The 21,245-nt window shown below is 41.3% G+C and overlaps 2 protein-coding genes across 3 annotated transcripts in view; both read right to left on the bottom strand.

Annotated features, from left to right (window-relative positions):
• COMMD10 (COMM domain containing 10) overlaps positions 1–7,473 on the bottom strand; it is a 114,189-nt gene extending 106,716 nt beyond the window's left edge. For both annotated transcript variants that reach the window (XM_082336617.1, XM_082336618.1), the window contains exons 1-4: positions 7,436–7,473; positions 7,217–7,307; positions 4,744–4,854; positions 2,793–2,948 (exon numbers count right to left, since the gene is read on the bottom strand). In XM_082336617.1, coding sequence (XP_082192743.1) covers positions 2,793–2,948; positions 4,744–4,854; positions 7,217–7,307; positions 7,436–7,467 — 390 coding nt within the window. In that variant the 5' untranslated portion in view covers positions 7,468–7,473. The remainder of the gene's footprint in view (positions 1–2,792; positions 2,949–4,743; positions 4,855–7,216; positions 7,308–7,435) is intronic.
• Positions 7,474–16,896: 9,423 nt separating this feature from the next.
• ARL14EPL (ARF like GTPase 14 effector protein like) lies at positions 16,897–19,188 on the bottom strand (the record flags this gene model as incomplete). Its single annotated transcript, XM_082336050.1, has 3 exons — positions 16,897–17,119; positions 17,490–17,629; positions 19,078–19,188. 3 exons carry the CDS (start codon positions 19,186–19,188, stop codon positions 16,897–16,899), a joined length of 474 nt encoding a protein of 157 aa, XP_082192176.1.
• Between the last annotated feature and the right edge of the window lie 2,057 nt (positions 19,189–21,245).

Genomic DNA, 21,245 nt, shown 5'->3' on the forward strand with positions numbered 1-21,245 from the left:
CTTGCCCAGGAAGGCAGTGGAGTCTGCATCCTTTGTGATGTTCAGATGCTGTCTGGACACGGTCCTGGGCAACTGCCTCTAGGTGTCCCTCCCTGAGCAGAGAGGCTGGACGACATGACCTCCAGAGGTCCCTTCCAACCTCAACCATTCTGTGATTACATTGCTGACAATTATGACAACAGAATGGTCATATTCTTTTTATGTACCTAATATTTCTTCTGTGAGAGAAGTGAACACTGCAAATCATTGTTATACACAGCCACGTAAAGCAGTACTCATACAGAGGGCACATTTATAGGGTCAGTTGTTTTAAATGTTATACCCAAATATACACGTTGCAGAGAGTATTAATAATTGGATACATATCTCTTTTTACAAAGACAGACACTAACATAATCTCTAAATCAATCTAAAAACCTGAATTGTAAATCTGATCTAAAAAGCTGGCACTCTGGTCTAAGTATTTTTCAGGATTCTAACTTTTTTTTAACTTTAATTCAAGATGTTGACGAAAGTTTACAGCAAGTTGGCTACTATAACAACATAGCACAAGTAAGAAAATATTTTGCCCACTAGGTATAGAAAGATAATACAGCAAATATGTGCTGATACACAATTACCTACAGAATACAGAAAGAACTAATGAAGGGATCATGCAGTCATCTACTACACTTTTAAGACATCACAAGGAGATTCATAAGATTATAAGGAGATGCCAAGTTCTTCTTCCATTATCACATGCAATTTTTAAAATATTCTACCTCTGTGTGCCTCGTTAGCAGAATAAATACTTTATTTAGCAATTAGTTCTGCGAATTGAGGCTTTGGGTTAAGGAAAAGTTCTCTTGAACTTCCAAGTTTTTCACTCAACTGAAGTCTACAGGATTGAGATGTTTTCAAAACCAACTGAGAAAGTAAATTCAAGTTCAAACTCAAATTACACCTTAGAGCCTACGCTCACACTCAAACTAATACTCAACTTGTCATCTAGGCTAGGAAAAGAAAAGAAAAAAGGGGGTGAAATGGTGCTTTAAGCATATGTAGAGGCACACACCTATATGTAAACCTGCTTTCATGCTAAAAAACAAGTAAGTTGCACTATGATATTTTGGTAGTTGCTTTTCAGCAAGCTTAATTACAAATGACAGTTTAAAACTGCTTTATATGGGATGTAATACATTAGCAAAATGCCATTCCATTATATGAGATCGTGGTGAAGTCACAAAGAATCTCCAAAACTGTAACATACACTAGAAGCATTGCGTGTTGCAGGCTTCACGAAACTGCATACAAGAAACAGAGCAATGTCATGCCAAAGTAGGACACCAAAGGACCACAGGTGTCTATGGTACAAGCTCCAAATAAAAGAGGATCCAAGGGGTTTATTAGTTTCTCATATGCTGAAGACCCAGCAATAAAATATGTATTAATGCATACTCTGTCTGAAGAAAATTCTCAGACAGCTGCTTTGTACAGTATCTTCAGAATTGCCTTCCATTCTGCACACACGTGCTATATTCTAAAAAGTTAGCTTTGTAACTTTCCATGATTTCACTTGGTTTTCAAACTACTCACCTCCTTCAATGGATGGTCACACTTGCCTATACATTCACTGTATCGCTGACCATTTAAACTTTGGGACTTGTATGCTTGGCATTGGTAAGTAGTATCTCAAAAAGACAGAAGCCCAAAACGTCTTGTTCAACTCAATTTTTTTTTTTTTTCATACTTACATTATCAGTCACTTACTTGGTTAAGTTCGTGAGTTACTGTAATTTTGCACATGAAAATTCTACAAGTTTTGTGTCTGAAATTACCTAGTTTTACAAAGGATCAAGTTTAAATACTTCAGAAAAATCACCTGTGATGCAATTCTGAATATCTTTAGTCTGCTCCACAGACATATCTTGTCTTCTCAAAATGTGCATTTTACACCTAACTAAAATTCTAGATTTATTTAGGTGTAAACCTGCTGGTATAAATTACGTTGTTCTATTTCTATGTATATTTTACTAGCCAAATCATAAAGTAACAAACTGAATCTTATTCCATAAAGATACATAGCAATGATAAAAATAAAGCGAGAAAAATTGTGTCAGTGTTCCACAATTCTTTTGAACCATTTGATCCTGGCTGACCCTGATGTGTTCTGTATACATCTTCTAATGCAGTTGAAGGCTTATTATGAATCAACAGGAGGATGTTATTATACCTTCTCAGAGATGTAGACATTTATGCCTAAAGACACAATGAGACTTCCACAGCATGTACCAAAGTTTTAACTGGTAACAGGCACATATGAAGCAAGATTATTATGCCATCATAGAAAAGTATCTCAAAATCATAGTAAGTATCTCACAAAATGCACCATCCAACCAGCTTACAAAATTAAAGATGACAGGAGCTCAGGTACACTTCAAGTACAGAGAATCAACAGGGTGATGAGTTGAACCCATAAGCTAAACCACTACAAGTGTTCATGAGCACATTTTACCCTTGCCCTATTGTAAAGCGTGTTCACAAACATCTCCAAATGGTATGTAGGTTGCATTACTTTACATTGCTAACAGTGCACATATAGTCAGGTTACAGCAGTTACAGCAGCTCAGCTAACATGTAACACCTCATTAAGACAATGGAATTCCACTGGCCCGATCACATTTATCTACTACCTAATAAGTACCCTTTTTATTTTCCAGTACCTCGGCTTGTCACAAACTTTGTATCTTAGTTTAAATTCCTTGCTTTAAAACAAACCTACACGGCTTTATTCTCTTAGAAAAAAACAATACCTTCTGAGGGGTCAAAACCCTCTGCCTGAACTTTTCAATCGTATCTTGACCTGCAGCTGCCCACGCACTGGCAAACGCTTCAGCTTTGTCTTGATCCAGGTGAATGCTTTGCAGCTGTTGTTGCAATGAAGCAGGCTTCAAATTATGATAGACTGCCTGTCAAAAGGAAAAATAACTGCTGTTGTCGAGTACTGCTTTACAAGTTGTGCCAGATATATTCTACCACAGATGGCCACCATGTTCACGTACGATTTTTACTAGCAACTCTATTGTGGCACTGCATGCATCCTCTTCATCTTAACCCTTTGACTGAGAAGACAGAAAAGTGTAACTATCTTAATTGTATCTCAAAATGCAATATTACAAATGACTCTTCTCAAGATAGACAAACTATGAAAAAAGGCATATACAAGCTGGATCTGAGTATACGTGTATGCTTCCACTGTACATAATACCAAAGCAGCTATCACTGAAAAAAACCTGAGCTTTGAAGTCAATTGTGACAGTGAAGAAAAGACAACTTTTCCAAATTCATACTGTTCAAGCAAGCCTGAACTACAAGGTAATATTCTGAAGAGACAGGAACAGTTTGCCAAAAAAGGTGAGTTAGATATAACCTCCCTATTAGCATCAATTTTTGTGGTAAACACTCTATATAGTATGCTGGTCTCCACTTTCAAAACAGGACTCTGTCAGCACCAGGGCAGGGAAAAAAAAAAGAAAAGAGAAACAACATATGCGGCAAAGACCATGCAGCAGTCTTATTATATATAAAGTCTCCGTAGACCAAAGGGCTGTTAAAAAAAGTTATGCTCTGACAGAACAAGCAGCTACTCTAAGAAGCGTAGCTATCAGTGGGAACACAAAAGAGTCCTCATACAACACGTATTCCATCTGGGACTCTTCTTTGGGCAGATATTAATACCCTTCCCTTTCTTTTTTTTTTTTTTTTAATGCAAAAGAAGTAAGTCCTAGAGGAGGCTGAACTGCTTTTTCTGTTCACCTTCAATAAATATCATATAAACGAAGCAGTCTGATGAAGTTAGGACCAGGCAATAAAACAAGCAAGTTTGCTGTTTCGTTGAGATGAAAATTCAAAATTCCAGTCTGGATGTGACCTCAGGTTTTGTTTTGATTTTTCAGTGGATAGGAGCTGTGGAAAGGACTGTTTGTTTTCTTTCTGATGCTGTGGAATGTGTTAACTAGGTGAATCAATCATAAACTGACATGTGTAAGAAAGGACAAGGTTCAAATTCCACAACAGACCATCAGAATGCATGCCCTCTGCACAGACTACACTTACTATGCTTGCATGAAATAGATGGATAATATCACGGCTGTGACAATTTCTGAGAAAGTTACCATATTTAACAGGTAATACATTGGCTTCCCAGCCTCAGCAGTGGTAGACTGTAGAACCAGAAAACCTTCTCTGTTTACAAGATATTTAGCTCTACACCATGCAGTCAGCTACTTGTTCAGATAGTAGAGCTACATCAGGTGCGCCTGTTCACCTAAGTACAGACTGCTTCTGTGCATGAAAATTTTCCATAACTGATACTTCATGTAACTTAAGCAGTACTCAATCACGCCATCTAATATTTTCCTTACAGGAACTAAAAAAATGCATGGCTGGCTTGCTTACAATGAATAAGCGGAAAGACTATATCTCGTAATTGTCAACACTTCTCTCGGAGTCATGCAGAGCTCGCTTCCACCACCTACATTTACATTAGATGAAAACTCACTCCACAAATACAATGAGTCCAATCCAAATCAGGAAGGCATGCAAACAAAAGCAATAAAATCATGCCTCCAAAACATACACAGTATACTACAGATACATGTTTTCACTAATTCCTTTTTAACCTGAATTCTATTTTTTTGAAATCTACAACTGGATTAAAAAAATATATATATTTATCAATTTATAAGGATAGAAACAAGGTACCTGTTCCAAAATGAATGATATAGTTTCAAGAACTAGATGAAGATCCTGCTTTTCCAATGAAAAAGCTATTTGAAGTTTTTCTTCCTCCTCTTCACTGAAGCTGCTTTCAGCCTGAAGCACAAAAATGGTTAGTCCTAACATTCCATTTAGCAACTGAGAAATACTTGTCAAAATAAAAACTTTCTCCCCATTTTTATAAACATAGTGGCTGTCCAGTTGTTTCTAAATAGAAATAACAAAATAAAGCTCTTTTCCAAAAGAAAAATACAATGCAATTCCTCTCACTGAAAATCAAAATCAAAAGCCAACAGTATCACATGAGAATCTATCAGGATTACTCGAAATACATCATGAGAAAGTGCTTTCTCTTTGCACCTGAGAGACACTAAAGAAATATTTTTCTTTCAACTATCAGATCATCTCCAACAGCCTTTCATAAATAAAAATAAGAAAACTACAAAGTGCATTAATTGAATCAGACCCCAAAGAAAACAGAAGGCAAAACTGTAGTGAAGTTAGTAATGTAAGCTTCTTCCACTGGATACTCTTCTGAAAACGACCCATGCTGTTATAAAGGAAATAAAGGCCTAATGTATGCTTATTTTGAAAGTCAGATTTGAATCTACAGCCCACTGTATTACTGAAGATTACTGAGAATGTGCTGTGCTATTAAAATACAGCAGTTATATTTATTATACTACAGTAAATTAAACAGTAATTTAAATGCAGATATTGCCATCTTTTAAAACGTAATTACTAACAAATCTATGCTACAGACATCAAAACACCATATTTAGACCACTTAGTAATCCAAAACTGCAAAGCTACACAAAAAAGCAATTGAGCTGCCAGAATAAACAAAATGAGGCAATTACACAAAACCCTCAATGATCGCAATGTCTGTAACAAGAGTATCAAAATAGAAACACTATTTGAATCATTAGCTGTTAGAAGGAAACGCAGAGCTGAGTATCTGCTTTGTTAAGGCAAATAAGTTTATTTAAAGTTTCCAGTGATTTAACATGCCTTAGAGTCAGATACTTTGGAAATGCCAGCTGAACGATTCATGAGATTGACTGAGTGGGCTAAATTAAAAAGACCACTCCAGATCATGTAAACACTGATAAAAATTGTGAAGAGCTACTAAACTACTACTGAGTAGTTAAAAAAAAAAAAAGTTGGTGACACTTTCCAGTTACCAATGAGTTAATATCAATTCAAAACAATTCAGGAAACCCTCTGCAATAACAGCAGCATCCAAGATAGTAATTTTGTTAGGAATAAAATCAGCAATTGAATCAGATCATCAAAACAATCCTTATAGTCTCAGAATTATGACCTTTAATACATTTGTGTTTTCTATCCATGCTGCTCCTAACCTGTAATATTTTAATATTTAGTTTGCATATATATGTGTACAGAAAGCAAATTCTACATTTTTTGTATTTTTTGTGAACATGAAACAAGCGAATAAACAGAATTTGACACTGAAAGACGAAGAAACTCAACAAAATAATTCCTGTTTTAGCATTCATTTTACAGTTTCCCCTGCAATATTTAGTGCCAAGGTTAGATTTAGTCTCCATTTGACTTTTTGGCATTGTGTGATGAAACTGACTACCGGTTTTATGTCTTTATTTCTTATTTCTTATTTATTCTGCTATTAAAAAAAAAAACTTCTGTAAAGATGACAAAAATATTCACTAGAAGTTATGGACTTTATTTTTAACCTCAGTTCCACAGATGGCTTTGGTTGATGGACATGCAGAAATGGGGGGGGGGAGAGGGGTAATATATATATACATTTACTCTTTTCCCTGGAGGGCAAGAGCAGAAAAACCAAGGAACTCGGGTCTCCTCTGAGAGGGCTCTCAGAGACACCAGCACCGGGAGGCAATGGAAGCAAGTTATAACAAGCATTACTGGTTCTCACGCCATTCACCTTCTGCTATTCATTACTGATTCTTATTTCATTCACCTGAAATAGTTCTGAACAATTAGTGACAAACAAAATTAAGATCAAAAAGACTTAAAAAAACCAATTCCGGTAATTGTCCCTCGGCAAAACAGAGCGTCGCACCTGTCCCAAGCAGACGACCCCGCAGCACTCGGAGGGAGGCGGGCCAGAGCCCGGCTCGGCTGAACTCCATCCCCGTCCCAGGGCAGGAAAGGCCGGGCTGCCCACGCTGCCGGCGGCAGGGCGGGCAGGGAAAAGGGCGGGCGGGAGAGGAGCGGGACTCGGCAGCTCGCTCCGCTTCGGCTACACCGCTACCGCCTGCCGCCGACCCGCTCCTGCCGCCTCGCCTGGAGCGGCGCGGCCACAGCCCCGGCAGGACGCGGCCGGGCCCCGTGTCCGCCCGCGGCGGTCCCACGTCACGTCCCCCGCGCCCCCCCCACCCCCCCACGCAGACGCGAAGCCCCCGGCGGCCCCCGCCGCCTGCTGAACGCGGCCCCCGCCGCCCGCCCCGCCAACCTTCAGGTGCAGCTTCTGGAGAAGGCGGGAGAGGAGCCGCGGGAACCGGGCCGCGTCCACGGCGTTGAGCAGCGACACGGCCCTGCGGATGCTGCGCGGAAGGAGAGGATGGGGTCAGGGGGAGCCAGGCCCCGCCGCGCCCCGGCACCGCGGCGAGGCCCTGGCCCCGACCCGCCCGGCCCGGCCCGGCCGCGGCGCTGCCGCCGGAGCAGCCCCTACCTGTCACTCTCCGGGACGACGGGCACCGCCATGGCTGCCGCTGCGGCCCCGCCTCCCGACGGCAGCCCGGCGGGCCCAAGCGCCGCCGCTTCGCCCCGCCGGGGCACGGCGCGTCCGGTGTGGCCGCCGGGGCTCCCCTCGCTGAGGGCCCCGAGCCCCGCCGCGCGGTCCCGGGTGAAGGCAGGGCAAACCGCGGCGGCCTTCGGGGCTCGGGGGAGCGGTGAGAAGCAAACTGGCGGCGCCTCCCTCACGGGTTTCCAGCGCCCCGCAACCGTTGGAAAGGTTGTCGTTGAAATCCTCGGATTTAAAAGCTTTAAAGACGTCCTGGGGGCACCGGCGGCGGCATTTCCCCTTCCGTCATGTGTCGTCGGGGCTTAATGTTTGAATCATACCGCTGAAGCGTGGGTTGCGTGAAACCCCTCGGCCTCTCCAGGCCCCACAGAGCCTTTTTGTTCGCGCGTGGCAGCAGACAGCCAGCTCCAAGCCGCGGCTCTGCGAACCTCGTGTCAGTAGACCACAAACTTCTAATAAAATTGTCAGGCCTGCAGTATTCCAGCAAATTGTTCCACAGCCCGCAGAACTAACAGCCGCTGGCTGCCTTCCCGTCTTCCCCAAATAACCTGTTCCCAGGCGACAACCCCAAGTGCCGCGTTACTCCCCGGCATACGGCACAGAGCACGCTGTGCCGCGTTTCAGGCCAAGCGCCTGCTGGTTGGCAAGCCACAAGAACAGAAGCATCAACGTTTGAGCTCACAGGGAAGCGGCACTGAATCAGGTATTTCTACGCTATGGATATTACCTTGAATGGATGTAATGTCTGCGAGACCTCCTAAGTTTCCATCAGATTTGGCTGAAATTGAAAAAAAGGCTAAAAGACAATGGGACAAGCAAACAGAGGAACAGGCAGCATGACTGTGTAAACCTTGTTTTCCTAGGAAGCCAACTAAAAGTATTAAAAATCTGCCAGAGACTTCTGAATGTGGCTGTAAAGGTTTATACGATGTGGCCCGAAGGGTTAGGTGTATGGTAATAAATTACGGTAGGCTCAAGAGGCAGGTGGGAAAAGGCTGGAAATCTTTGAGGTACCATAAAGAAATGTTTTATAAACATATATGCTGAAATCTTGCCTCTGTTGAAGTGAGGGGAATTTAGTCATTAACTTCAACAGGGCCAGGATTTCAGCCAGGACATTTGAAAAGATAATGTCTGTTTAAATAGACTCGGCCTTAAGAACGAACTTCAAGAAAAAAGAGTGACAAACCTGGCCATATTACAGGCTTAAGGCAGAGAATTCCTGGCTGAGACTTTAACAACATTTGTACTATACCTCTTACCAGAAGTTGGACCCATGGTCGCTGTTATGAAAGGCAGCTACATTTTTCAAGCTATTGTTCTGTGGTGAAATAGAATTACATCCAACTATTTGATCTGTTTTCTGTACTCTTATAAAACATGAAAAGACAATATTCTTCCAAGAAATTTATTTGGCTGGAAAAGAAAAATGAGTGTTTCACTCCACGCTGAAAAAATGTAACTTCTTCTTCTAGGAAATCTCCCCTGAGAGTAGAATTTTATAAAGTTTGTTCAGTCAAAATGAGCAAGGGCGACTGGAAGTCTAGACAATCGCTTACTTATTTTAAAAAGTTCCAGCTGATATAGGTATTGGATGCGCCACCCAGGCTTACTGCCAGTTCTCTGGTTTTATAATCATGTGGATGTATTTAAAAGTGTTTTCTTTCACACTTTGCTGCATCAAATGAATATTCAAAATGAATAGTCAAAACAATGAATATTAAAAACTTAACTGGACAGGATCCTGAGCAACCTGCTCCAGCTGGACCTCCTTCATACAGGAGGTTTTATCTGAGACCTCTGGAGGTCTCTTCCACCCTGTGTTATTCTGTGATCAAAGCCTCACTGAAGACAGACAGGAAAGAGAGCTCCTGACTGGAAATAATAAATAAGGAAGCTAACCTGACACGGTGCTGTCAAGTGCACAATTAAATATTTTTTTTCCTATTTATAGAATCATAGAATCATAGAATTGTTTTGGTTGGAAAAGACCTTTAAGATCATCAAGTCCAACCGTTAACCTAGCACTGCCAAGTCCACCACTACACCATGTCCTCAAGCACCATGTTTACCTGTCTTTTAAATACCTCCAGGGATGGAGACTCAACCACTTCCCTGGGCAGCCTGTTCCAGTGCCTGACTACCCTTTCAGGGAAGAAGTTTTTCCTAATATCCAACCTAAACCTCCCCTGGTGCAGCTTGAGGCCCTTTCCTCTCATTCTCTCACTTGTTACTTGGCAGAAGAGACCAACCCCCACCTCGCTACAGCCTCCTTTCAGGTAGTTGTAGAGAGCAATAAGATCTCCCCTCAGCCTCCTCTTCTCCAGGCTAAACAACCCCAGCTCCCTCAGCCGCTCCTCATAACACTTGTGCTCTAGACTCTTCACCAGCTTCGTTGCCCTTCTCTGGACACGCTCCAGCACCTCAATGTCCTTCCTTGTAGTGAGGGGCCCAAAACTGAACACAGTATTCAAGGTGCAGCCTCACCAGTGCCAAGTACAGGGGGACGATCACCTCCCTGGTCCTGCTGGCCACACTGTTTCTGATACAAGCCATACATTGGCCTTCTTGGCCACCTGGGCACACTGCTGGCCCATGTTCAGGCGGCTGTCAGCCAAGACCCTCAGGTCCTTTTCCACCAAGCAGCTCTCCAGCCACTCCTCCCCAAGCCGGCAGCGTTGCCTGGGGTTGTTGTGACCCAAGTGCAGGACCTGGAGCTTGGCCTTGTTGAACCTCATACAGTTGACCTCGGCCCATCGATCCAGCCTATCCAGGTCCCTCTGTAGGGCCTTCCTGCCCTCCAGCAGATCAACACTCCCGCCCGACTTGGTGTCATCTGCAAACTTACTGAGGGTGCACTCGATCCCCTCATCCAGATCTTTGATAAAGATATCAAACAGGACCAGCCCCAATAGTGAGCCCTGGGGAACACCACTCGTGACCAGCTGCCAACTGGATTTGACTCCATTCACCACAACTCTTTGAGCCCAGCCACCCAGCCAGTTTTTTACCCAGCAAAGAGTACGCCCATCCAAGCCACAAGCAGCCAGTTTCTCCAGAAGTATGCTGTGGGAAATGGTGTCCAAGGCTTCTCTGTTCCTAAATACCTTCTCTGTTCCTAAATACCTTCTCTGTTCCTAAAAAAGAATTATAAAAAGTTGTGACTTCTCATACATCCATTCATTTATTATTGTTTTGTACTTGCATCCATGATCCATTTTTCCAATGTGAAGAATAGCTTTTTTCACTGAACTAACGATATTACACAATTTACTGTATTTTATCAGTTGTCTTAACTACGCCTCTAGTTAAGACATATTTTGAATCAAATTGTTTCCCATATTTTGACTCAAAATATTCCACTTAGACATACAAATGGATGTTGTCTGGGCTTTTGGATTAATCTGCTCACATCCTATGACAAAATCTTAGGCATCAGTGACTGAGACTTCAGAGCATTTAGCTGCTAATGAAGGTTAGGAATCTTACTGCCTTTACAACAGTCTTGAAAAGCTCAGTCTCCCCTGCTTTGCATTTCCAAACATTGACCTATGTATTCTGTTCTTTCACAAAGTCCAAACAAGCCTTCATGTTATTTGATTATGGTTTGTTTTACAGACTTTTCTCATCACCCAGCCCTTCAGTTAGAATTCATTTAGGCTCTGCTTTTTAAAATACTTGTGTGGTTATCAGGTGAAACTGATGATGTAGAGCATGAAAAGCAGGTAAAGTTAGGAATTATGGAATACTTTCTACACAAGGTTAGTTAAGCACTGTAATAAATTGCATGAGAAAGTTGAAGAATCTCTTTCGTTAGAGGTTTTAAAGTACAAAGAGACAAATATCTGTCATGAAAAATAGGTAGTAAATGTGTAGAAAGTGAGTAAAGCTGATCCAGCATTGAGGACTACAGGCTCTCAAGATCCTACCAGGACCTGTTTTCTTTGAGTGTATTATTTTCTCTTTTTTTCTTGGCTCCTTTTGATCAACTTTTTATTCCATAACTTCTTACTTGCAATGCCGTTCTGTCTACACTCAAGACTTTCCTTTTTCTGTCATCTTCATCCCTGTTATTTTTCCTTACTTCTGAAGGTAGACACAAAAGAACATGTTGAACTCATTCAAGATCTGATTTGTACAATATCCGTGACACTATTTATTGACTAAATAATTGTCCTACAACTCAATGAAAATAAACCAATAATGTTTCACGTAAATTTTCACTTCCAACTTGCAAATGCCTTAAGCAATTGAAGTTAGCAAACTTTAAATTTGTGTGGCACACATTGAATTGTGCCTTTTACCTAGTATTAAATAGCTCAACTTTTGAAATCTTGTTGAAAAAATAATTGCTTTTTGTAAACTGTGTTCTAAGTGTTTCAGTTAAATTATATCTATCGGAAACAAATACTCCTCTGTTGCTGTCTGTGACTGTTATCATTATGAAACAATCTGCCGTCCTTTCTGTGTCATCATTTGCATTGCACTGAATGAGTAATCTCATTAAAATCACCAGGACTACTTGGATTCTGCTTGGAAAGAGTAAGGGCACGGGTCTATTATTCATAGACGGGGGCAGGGGACTCTTAGTTTATTGGCTCTGTATGCTGGTTTATTGTTTGCTATTTTTGTGCTTCTATGTGAGCATTCACTATTATGGCTAGTCATGTGAAGGAAGTCAGATTACTTGGGTGACACAGTGCTACACAATGGAAATCAGGGCTGCATAGCCTACTCCTTTAATCAAAGGCATCTGTGAGCATCCAGGACACTCAGCTATGGACAACAGGCCTTAATTTATTCCATTAAAACACAAACAGATATGATCTTGTAAGGGACCAGCATTCATACATTTGCACCTGAGTGGAAGCAGGTCAGTACTTTGCAGGGCCAGGCCAATGGAGAAAAGATGCATTGTCGTCTGCAAATGATAGGGCAGGAAGTCTTTCTATGGTTCATGCCAAGATTACAAATTAGGGTTAATGAAATGCAAGTATCATGTTCTAACTAGTGTTCAAAGTTGCAGTTAGCTCAGACTTGATATATCTGTTTTCCAAATAGAATGGGGTCAAACAAAATAGTCTATTGAAACATGCATAATTCGTTTTAAAATGTTTTAAGATCATGAACAATGTGTCAAGGAGAAGCTACGATCAGTATCGCTATCACTAGCTAAGAAACCCAATAGAGCTGCAGCAACTGTAATGCTTTTGGTGCAAATGTTTATCTAAGGCATAGTTAAATATTTATCCAGAAAGTATCAGTCTATATTTCTTCAGTCAAGCTCTTCTGGTTTTCCCACTGAAGTGAATCAAATATGTATTCTACTCTGGTGTGGATGCATATAGAGAAAGTTCAGTTGTGCTCTTATAGGAGGTGTTAAAAGGATCATGAAAAGTGGCTGGAAAAGAGTTCAAAGTGTATTATTTTTCTTTTTTTTAATGCCTTTCTGTGTTTGTATGAATCACAGAGGCTGGCAAATATTAACTGTAGAGTTCTTACCTCGACAAATGCTGGCACATACTAGTACAGTATGGACTTATTTTTCTCTAAGTGATGTGGTGGGATTGAATAGCACCTCACCATACGCAGAGGTTCATTTTAAGCCAGGAGGAACAGTTTAGTGGTGTCAAGTTGTGACTGAAATATCTAGACTTTCTGGAGCCACAGACCTGACTTCTCCCAGGGCTGACTGTCCCTCATCATTTTTAAAGCACTGTAGGTAAACTGAATACCATGCAGTTTACTGCAGCTACCTGCTAGCTACTGCTAGCTATTAAGTCTCCATGTGGACAGGAATGCCGTAGCACTTTTCATACAAAATTTGGGAGCTTACTTTGGGAAAATTTTCTGCCTGTTTTTTTACAGTGCTATAATCTACTGTATTCCTAGTCTGTGTTTCAGAGGTGCTATGTTATGTGTGTAACTGTAGATTAGTAATCATGGAGCCTTGACATAAAAGGACTTATGTAAATAATTCTAAGTTTTCATTGTGGAACTTTGCATGAAGGATTTGCAAACACTGAGTAAGAGAAAAGTCAGCATAATTTTGCCCATTTATTAGCATGGAAAGCAGACATGAGAGTCATGGCCTTGTTACAGTTGACTAGCTAGTCAGCCTCGTGCCCCAGTACAGATTTGGTCTGCCTTCTTATTGAAAACTCCCATCTCTCAACTCATCTGATAAAGCCTCAGGTGTTCTTTGTCTTTAGTACACCTTCACATCTTAAAAGTTCTAATATTTAATGGCCTTTGCTTTCATTGTGGCCTCTTCCAAGCCACATGATAATAATTTTATTAATATTTCCTTTAAATCGGCCATTCTTTTAGGAGCAGCTCTAAGTATCGCATGCAATATGCAAGGACAGCTGTTGTGTTTTTTGCCTCAGCTGTGACAACTTCTGATAGTGAGAAGTATCAATAAATTGTTATTTAACAAGTGTCTTCAGTGGCTAACTTTCTGGCTTAAAGTCTAATGCAGCGCAATGAAGGCAAACAGCAAGATGCTGTGCACAGCTCTTATTTTGTTTTCTGAGTTTTCAAGCTTTTAAATGGCAGGAGATGCACAGTAAAGTCTTTGGAATCAAGAGGATCCCAATAAGACAGTGCCCAAGCACATAGGAGGTTAGTACAGAAAGAACCATCTTTACCTACACAAAAACAATTGGGAGCACAGTGTTCATTTCCATGAGATTGACTTCTTTGTAGTAATAACATCTAAGAAAGCACAGGGGTGAATATCTCATTCCAGACAGGTATGGATTGTAACCAAGGGAAACACAGTGGAAGGCACAATGAATGCACATTAAAAAAACTGAATCAGCTTTTGGGCAAGAGGCTGAGAGATGGTATCTTAGCTATGCTATAGTTTAATATGCACCTGTGCTTTCATCTTTCCTTAAGCCACCGTGGGACCACAGGTAACCATGAACAAAGCAGCCACGTGGATGAGGAAAAGTCAGGCAAAGTCAACTGGCAGTGTGACAAACTCTTTAACCTGCATAATCCGGGGCAGGGGGTGGAGAGGGGAGAGAGAGAAGGACCAACAGACCTTATAGAACAGTTCATTGATCTGCTTCCCCTTATTTTAAAGATTAGCTTTCTAAAGCAAACATGCCATAGGGAAAAGCATGCTCTGTTTAGACTGACATAAGGTAAAAAGATGATCTAGTGTCGTCTGGAGTGTGGCCAATTTCATAACAGACTAAGAAATGTTCTCTGTCTTTTCTGGTAGGGGATTTTATTTAAAACCACAATGTCATGCAGTGTGGCATTATGTAATTGCCTAACAAAAGCTATCAGATACAGGCACTCTGTTTTTATTTTTACATACCTGTATCTACCACTAAGTTACAAAATCAGTATAAACATATGTATGACACTGGTCTTTTTCTTTCTTCCCGCCTCCCCCCCACCCTGCCATGTACAACTGCCCTAATAGGGATTATACATGGGCACTGTCAGCTGCTAATTTGGACCTGGGGGAGAAAATAGCAGGATCATTGCAATGACAAAGAATCATTCTCAAACCACAGCAGAACTGCCTCTGCAACATCCTCTTATTTCATTATCCTGATCTTGGCTCTCACTTCTGTTTTTTCAGGTTTTGTGCTATATTTCCAAGGTTGCACTAAGTGTGTTTGTGAAGGAGTTCTCTTATACTTAGCATTTAGCTATGATTGTGACAGATGCTCAGTGCATGTTAAGAACCACGAAGTAATGCCAATGAGTTCAATAACGGGATTCTAAAGTTTTGCCTCAATCTGGGTTTAATCACATAACTCAAAAAATTTAACATGTAGCCTTACCACAGGAATCCGCTTGAGAAACTATTCAGGTTTTTGCCTTTAAGTGGAAAGAAAGTGAAGCTAATTCAAACCTGTCCATTTCAGATCTTGAGGTTACTGCAAAGGAAGGCTGCCATCTTCCTGTCCACGTAAATCAACTTTATCTTCTTGAAGAGCTGCTTATTCAATCAAGTCCAGAATGAGTCTGTGGCACACCTGGAACAAGAAACCAATCCCTGACTACATTGGCAGGATTTCCACCTACCTTAAGAAATATAGCTCAGAGATGATGTGGGCTCTGTGGACTCCCAGCACAAGTCAAAGGATACTTTGGGACCAGCGAGGGATATGAGAGAACAGCACCAGATCTGAGTGCCAAACAGAGAGTGTTTTAACTACCATAGAAAATATGAAGTTTTTTCGTAGTGGGTGTTTTTATGCTACAAGCATAAGTACTGAGGTGCCATTAGTTGAGACGAGCAACGAATCTTTCTGAGGTATGAAGTCAGAAGGAGATTGCAGTGTTAAGGCATTCCTGGGCTCTGTTCCAGGAAGTTTCTTCTACTGGGAGATAGCTCTGCCTTGGAGCTGGAGATCTTTGTCCACAGAGAATGGCCTCTTGTAGGGGAGAAGAGTGGTGCCACATTCAAAGTTAGGGGAGTCTTCTCAAAAACAACAAGCACTGGGCCCACAGAATGATTCCCCCACTAGCAGCACGCTCCTGGAGATCGCCTGTGGCAGGCTGCTGCCTTCCCCCCTTCAAGATGCAGAGAGACCCACACTCCTCAAAAAGGCTGTGAGTGCCCATCATGAATGAGAACACCTACCTCGTAAGAAGACAGGGTGTAAGTTATGGAATTTGAAATCTGTCATGTCTTGCATGAAAAGGAAACTCCTGGAACTGAAGAGACTTTTCTGTCCAGAGGCAAAAATATCCAATCCGTTTGCCTCTAGCTGTATAATTAATGACTGATCAAGGCTGAGTGCGCCATATGCTGTAAAAAAAAAATGCTGACTGAACGTGTTGGTTCAGGTTTCAGCCTGGGCAGCAAGAAAGAATTGTGGAGTCATTTCCACTCTCCTCTGCTTTATATACGGAGGGACACGGAAAGTGGTGACCTAGTTTCAAAGAACAGTGTTATCTCAAATGACTCCTGCCTTATCTATACAAGACATGAATGCATCAGAAGGAAAAGACACTTGGACAAGCATTAACAGAAGAGCAAGCTGTGTCACACATCTGAGTAAATGAACAAGCAGAGAAATCAGCAAGACAAAAGTGCATTACAAGTAATGTGGTTCAGCTTCCCAGGGTAAGAAAATTTTCTTCCTACAGCAGTCCAGAAACGTTCAGTTTTAGAAAGTCAAGATTTAGAGAGGACTGACTAGATGCCTCAGTAAAGCTCGCAAGGATGAGGAAGAATGAAATACATACTTTTACTTAATGAGGAAGGTTAAAGTCTGCTAGGTAGGCAGCAATAAAGAAGCACAAGCACCACTGCCAGGCACTTTGCTAAAGACAATTCATAAAGCCAGGATTTACTTTAATAAAATGTGAAGAAGGAAGAACTTTGCTTAGGCGCAAAAACTTCCAGGACAAAATCAGTCAGGGACAAAAAATGGCAACACACTGATCACATTCCCAGCTTCAGTCTCAATTGTATCATAAACCCATTTCCTATTGCAGCGACATTCTGGTCCACATTTGTTTGAATTGCATTTGGGGCAAGGATAGAAGCAACCCAGGCAGTTCTTTTCCAGGCAATCACACAAATCGATGTCATTACAAAGCAGCCTGCCATGTTTGTCATACTTCTTTGTAATTCTGCAAAAGAGAAGAAAAAGTGATTCTCAGAGAATGCTTCAATATGTTGGAAGACTAAACCAAATAAATGTGGAAAACATCTGTCCAGGAACAAATATTTCCTCTTGAACAACCTCACAGCATAACGAAATACCAGCATTATATCCTAATTATAACAGCCACTATTATTAAAAATGAAAGTGTGCCAAAGAAGTTAATCAAGATTCTCTTAAGTCACACAGAAAAAGCTTGTTTTCCCAGCACGGCTTTCATGTGTAATAAGAAATCTTTCTGCAAAATAGTAATGCTTTTATTAATTTCATTTATATTCAGTAAACAGCATACCAGCCATTTTTTGAAGTAAAATATGTAATAAATTAGCACATCTTACTTGGGCTTATTAAAAATATCTTGTTTCGTCTGTGACATACGCGCTTTCTTCTTCTGCTCTCTAGTTTGAGGATTGAAGTCAGCTACCTGGGGTCCTGGATTTTGAAAGGCTAAGTATTTTAATTGTTTCTCAAGTTGTTGCTATAAATAAACAACATAAAGTTTATAATTAGTACAATTGGAAGAAATATTTATTAGCTGCCAAATGTCCTCACTGGCTTTCAAATGACATTAAAATTCATATTCTTGATAACTTAACACAGGTAGAAAAATGAAGCAAAACTCAACCTAAATTAAGATCACATCATTTAAAATGTTTGCTTGCCTGCTAATTGAGTATTCTGACTGACTGTGCATCCTGACAGGAGAGGGAACAACCATGACTCTGGTACAGTGTCATGGAGTTTGAAAGTTGTCTTGTGGGAGGCAGAATCATGTATTTTTTTCTTCAACTTTATCCATAATGTAGAAACAAGTACTATGATTGTAAGCACGTCAGCTGTATTTGCCCTTATCTTCACTGTTCCCTCAGATGCCTAGATAGGTTCCTTGTCCAAGGAAACCTCAGATGGGTTCTTTGTCCAAACAATCTAGGGGCAAGAGAAATGTCTGGAGGAGCAACTAGTGCAGGAAGGAAGCATTTGCACAAGTGAGGAGTATGAAAAAAGCACAGACAAAAATAGAGAAGCTAAACTGAGCACGGTTTTTAAGAAAGAGGAGGGAGCATTTTCTTGCCTATTTTATGGAATTCATGTTTGCAATTAGCTAAAACTGCTGAATAGTTTTGGAGGTTAAAACATCAGCTCTGTGTATTGCCATTCCACATAGCCCATGTACGTTGACAGTCATGTCTAAAGTCATTGCAAACAAACATGGGTATTGTGTCAAACAATTTCTCTTTGGACAATGACTGTGGACATTGAACATACACTTGTCATTCATTATGCAAAGGCACAAATGTCTACACAAAATTATCTTTTCTCCTGTTAGGTAAATGGAGCTGATTCGCCACCCCTCAAGCTTTCCTGGAGGGTGTCATCCCTTTCAGAGTCCACAGTGATTTTTCACAAACAAGTGAGTGCCTTCCGTGCTTCTCATGGGGAAAGCAGTGGAAGTTCAGTGCAATCTGCTGATACAGTGATTTAGAAATATCCGTGCATTTGAGTGCACTTATTTACAAGGCGATTGATGCTGTGAATCTTCAGTTGCATCCTCCTGAAAACCTACAAGGCAATCTCATGCATCTGTGTTATTCAGACATTTCTGCTTTTGTGTCTGGGGTAGATTTTCAGCGCAGAAAATAAGCATCATAATTGTCCATGATCATAAATTATGCAATTTCAAGTTGGAAACAAATAAGCTATGGAGATAGTCCTCCCTGTAAGAGTACTGTCCTCCACTTACTATTTCATTTGAGCGTGGAAGTGCTCTTAGCCCTCTAAATCACTGCACTGCAAACTTGACTCATTTCACTGTTGTTATTTCTGATATTTCCCTATTGACTCCAGCTTTTTATTTTTGTAATTATGGAAGAAATTCAAGGCAATGGTAAGTATCTTGATAATAAAATAGTACTGGAGAAGTCATACCAATTGTTTTTGTGTTATTGAGCAGTCCTTAGCAGGAGAGACATTTCCTTCTGCAGATGTTTCCTGGGCAGAATTGCTTTTCTTGCAGTTTTCTTCCGCGTGATCACTCATTTGACCACTCTTGTGAAATACATACATACATATGTGTTAGATATATAAAGAAGTGTGAGAACCACAGACCTTTAAGTGAAGATTTTAAGGTAAGCAGGTGATATCCATACTAGAGTTTTATGTATTCTTCAACAACAGCAAATGCAGAACAAAATGTGGCTTAGTATCATCCTCGATTTTAAAACTGTATTAGAATAATATAAGTAACATAAACAAAAGCTGCATCACCAAAGCCACTCTATTATTCGTTAGGCAAACCTCGGAAAATCTTTAGTGTTTAAATAACACAGAAATTGAAAGAAATGCTGTCATTTCTGAATCTGACACCGCTCACCGCATTGTCGCCTTTCACGTGAAGGTGAGAAGCGGTATTCTCGCAGAACACACCAAAAGCAGTTGGCGGTCTGCGGTGGAAATGGAGACAACAGCACTCAGGAGCAGTCATTTCGCTTCCCAGCAGGTGACACTGTTGTCCTAGCTGCGGCTCTTTTTGCAAGGTTCCAGAAAAGCGCGGCCGGGGTGGAGTGGGGGGAGCAGGAGGGGCCTGGGCATATTCTCTGGTATCTCTGACATTATTCACAGAGACCCAAAGCGTGTGTCAGAGCTGTGTCCATAGCAACTAGCCTATTCCCTGCAGATTCACAATTTTCTTCCTGAAGACTTCAACAAATGGACTAAAAGTAAAGTTCTGAATCTCAGTCCTTAGCTTTGTGCAAGATTCTCTGTATAAATGGAATGTGTAACTTTTAGGTTCAATAGAAAAGAAGCGCATCACTCACTCTGCTAACGAAGCACCCAGGCAGGACGATGGGTCTGTCCTACAAATGCCATCCATCACCTCTCCCCCATCACACAGAAATGGTGGTTGCAACTGTTCAGGATGGATGTTACCTACTTCTTCTTACCCACCTTGTGAAGCTACTTAGTTAAAACTTTTCATGCAATATATGCAGTTCCAGTGCCGCAGACTTTAACCCCAAACACCACCAGAAATATTTAAGCTTTTCTGGAGCTCCTCCAGCCCTTCCCCAGGTGCTGCCCACTCTCCCATTGCCTCTGAAAGGTAGTGCAGTGGTCTCTGCCAGGTTACCCTGCACTTTAGGATTGTTGCCCAAACCCTGTCCCAGAGAAGATCTTCATTTCACCACTGCCAAGGGGCCAGCACCTCTCTGAGACAAGCAGGAGAGGAGTCCAGGCCTTTAGTTACCTCTGTTGCAGTCCCTCCCTGCTGGGTGACAGTCAAAGTGGGAGTAGCAATGAGAAGGAAGAGGTCTTGTAGTAACAGGAGGAGACTCATTTTTGAGAGGTGAAAAGAATAGCCTTCAGCCTATTTTGGAGAGGGTTTCCCTTTCTCCTCTTCAGTGCCCTGAAGAATGACTGAGATTGTGACACTGTTCACAACGGGATGCTCTACAGCAACAGTTTCAGTCATGGGACCTGAGCATCATTTTAGGATTAGAAAAGGAAAGCTACTACCAGGCAATTAATATTTGCTGTATAGGGGAGCCTGCTTTCCTACTGGAAATTTGCTAGGGACCCACAAATAAAACAAAAATGAAGGCCACTTCTCCAGAGAAAGTGAGTATTGCTCTTCATCTGCACTCAGGCTGGAGTCCCGATAAGGATTTGCTTCCTACATCTTCTCTTGTATCCAACCATGCATCCTGCATTGTTAAAGCATTTTGTGAGTATGCATGACCATCACCTGTGCCTGTTTTATTACAGTGTGCAGGGTTCAGGGGCAGAACAGCCATCAGCAGCTACCAGTGTAAGCATGCAGAACTCCCATGTGGCCTCTGGTGGTGTAAATATTTGACTCCTTTGGAAACTAGGTCCTAGTAGTTATCTGGAGCCAAACACCCAAAACCAGAAGCCACTTCTTAAATACTGGCAGAAAAGGAACAAGCATCTTGTTCCAAACGTGTTTCAAATGCCCTTGCATCTCAGTGAAAACAGCCTGCACAGAAAACGTACCACATTTCTGTCTCCATATATATTGTAAAGATAAACTCTTAAATTTTAATCTCCAGGAAAGATACTCAAAAGTGAGGCAGAGT

This window comes from Platalea leucorodia (genome assembly GCF_965183815.1).
Source record: "Platalea leucorodia genome assembly, chromosome: Z".
Taxonomy (NCBI): domain Eukaryota; kingdom Metazoa; phylum Chordata; class Aves; order Pelecaniformes; family Threskiornithidae; genus Platalea; species Platalea leucorodia.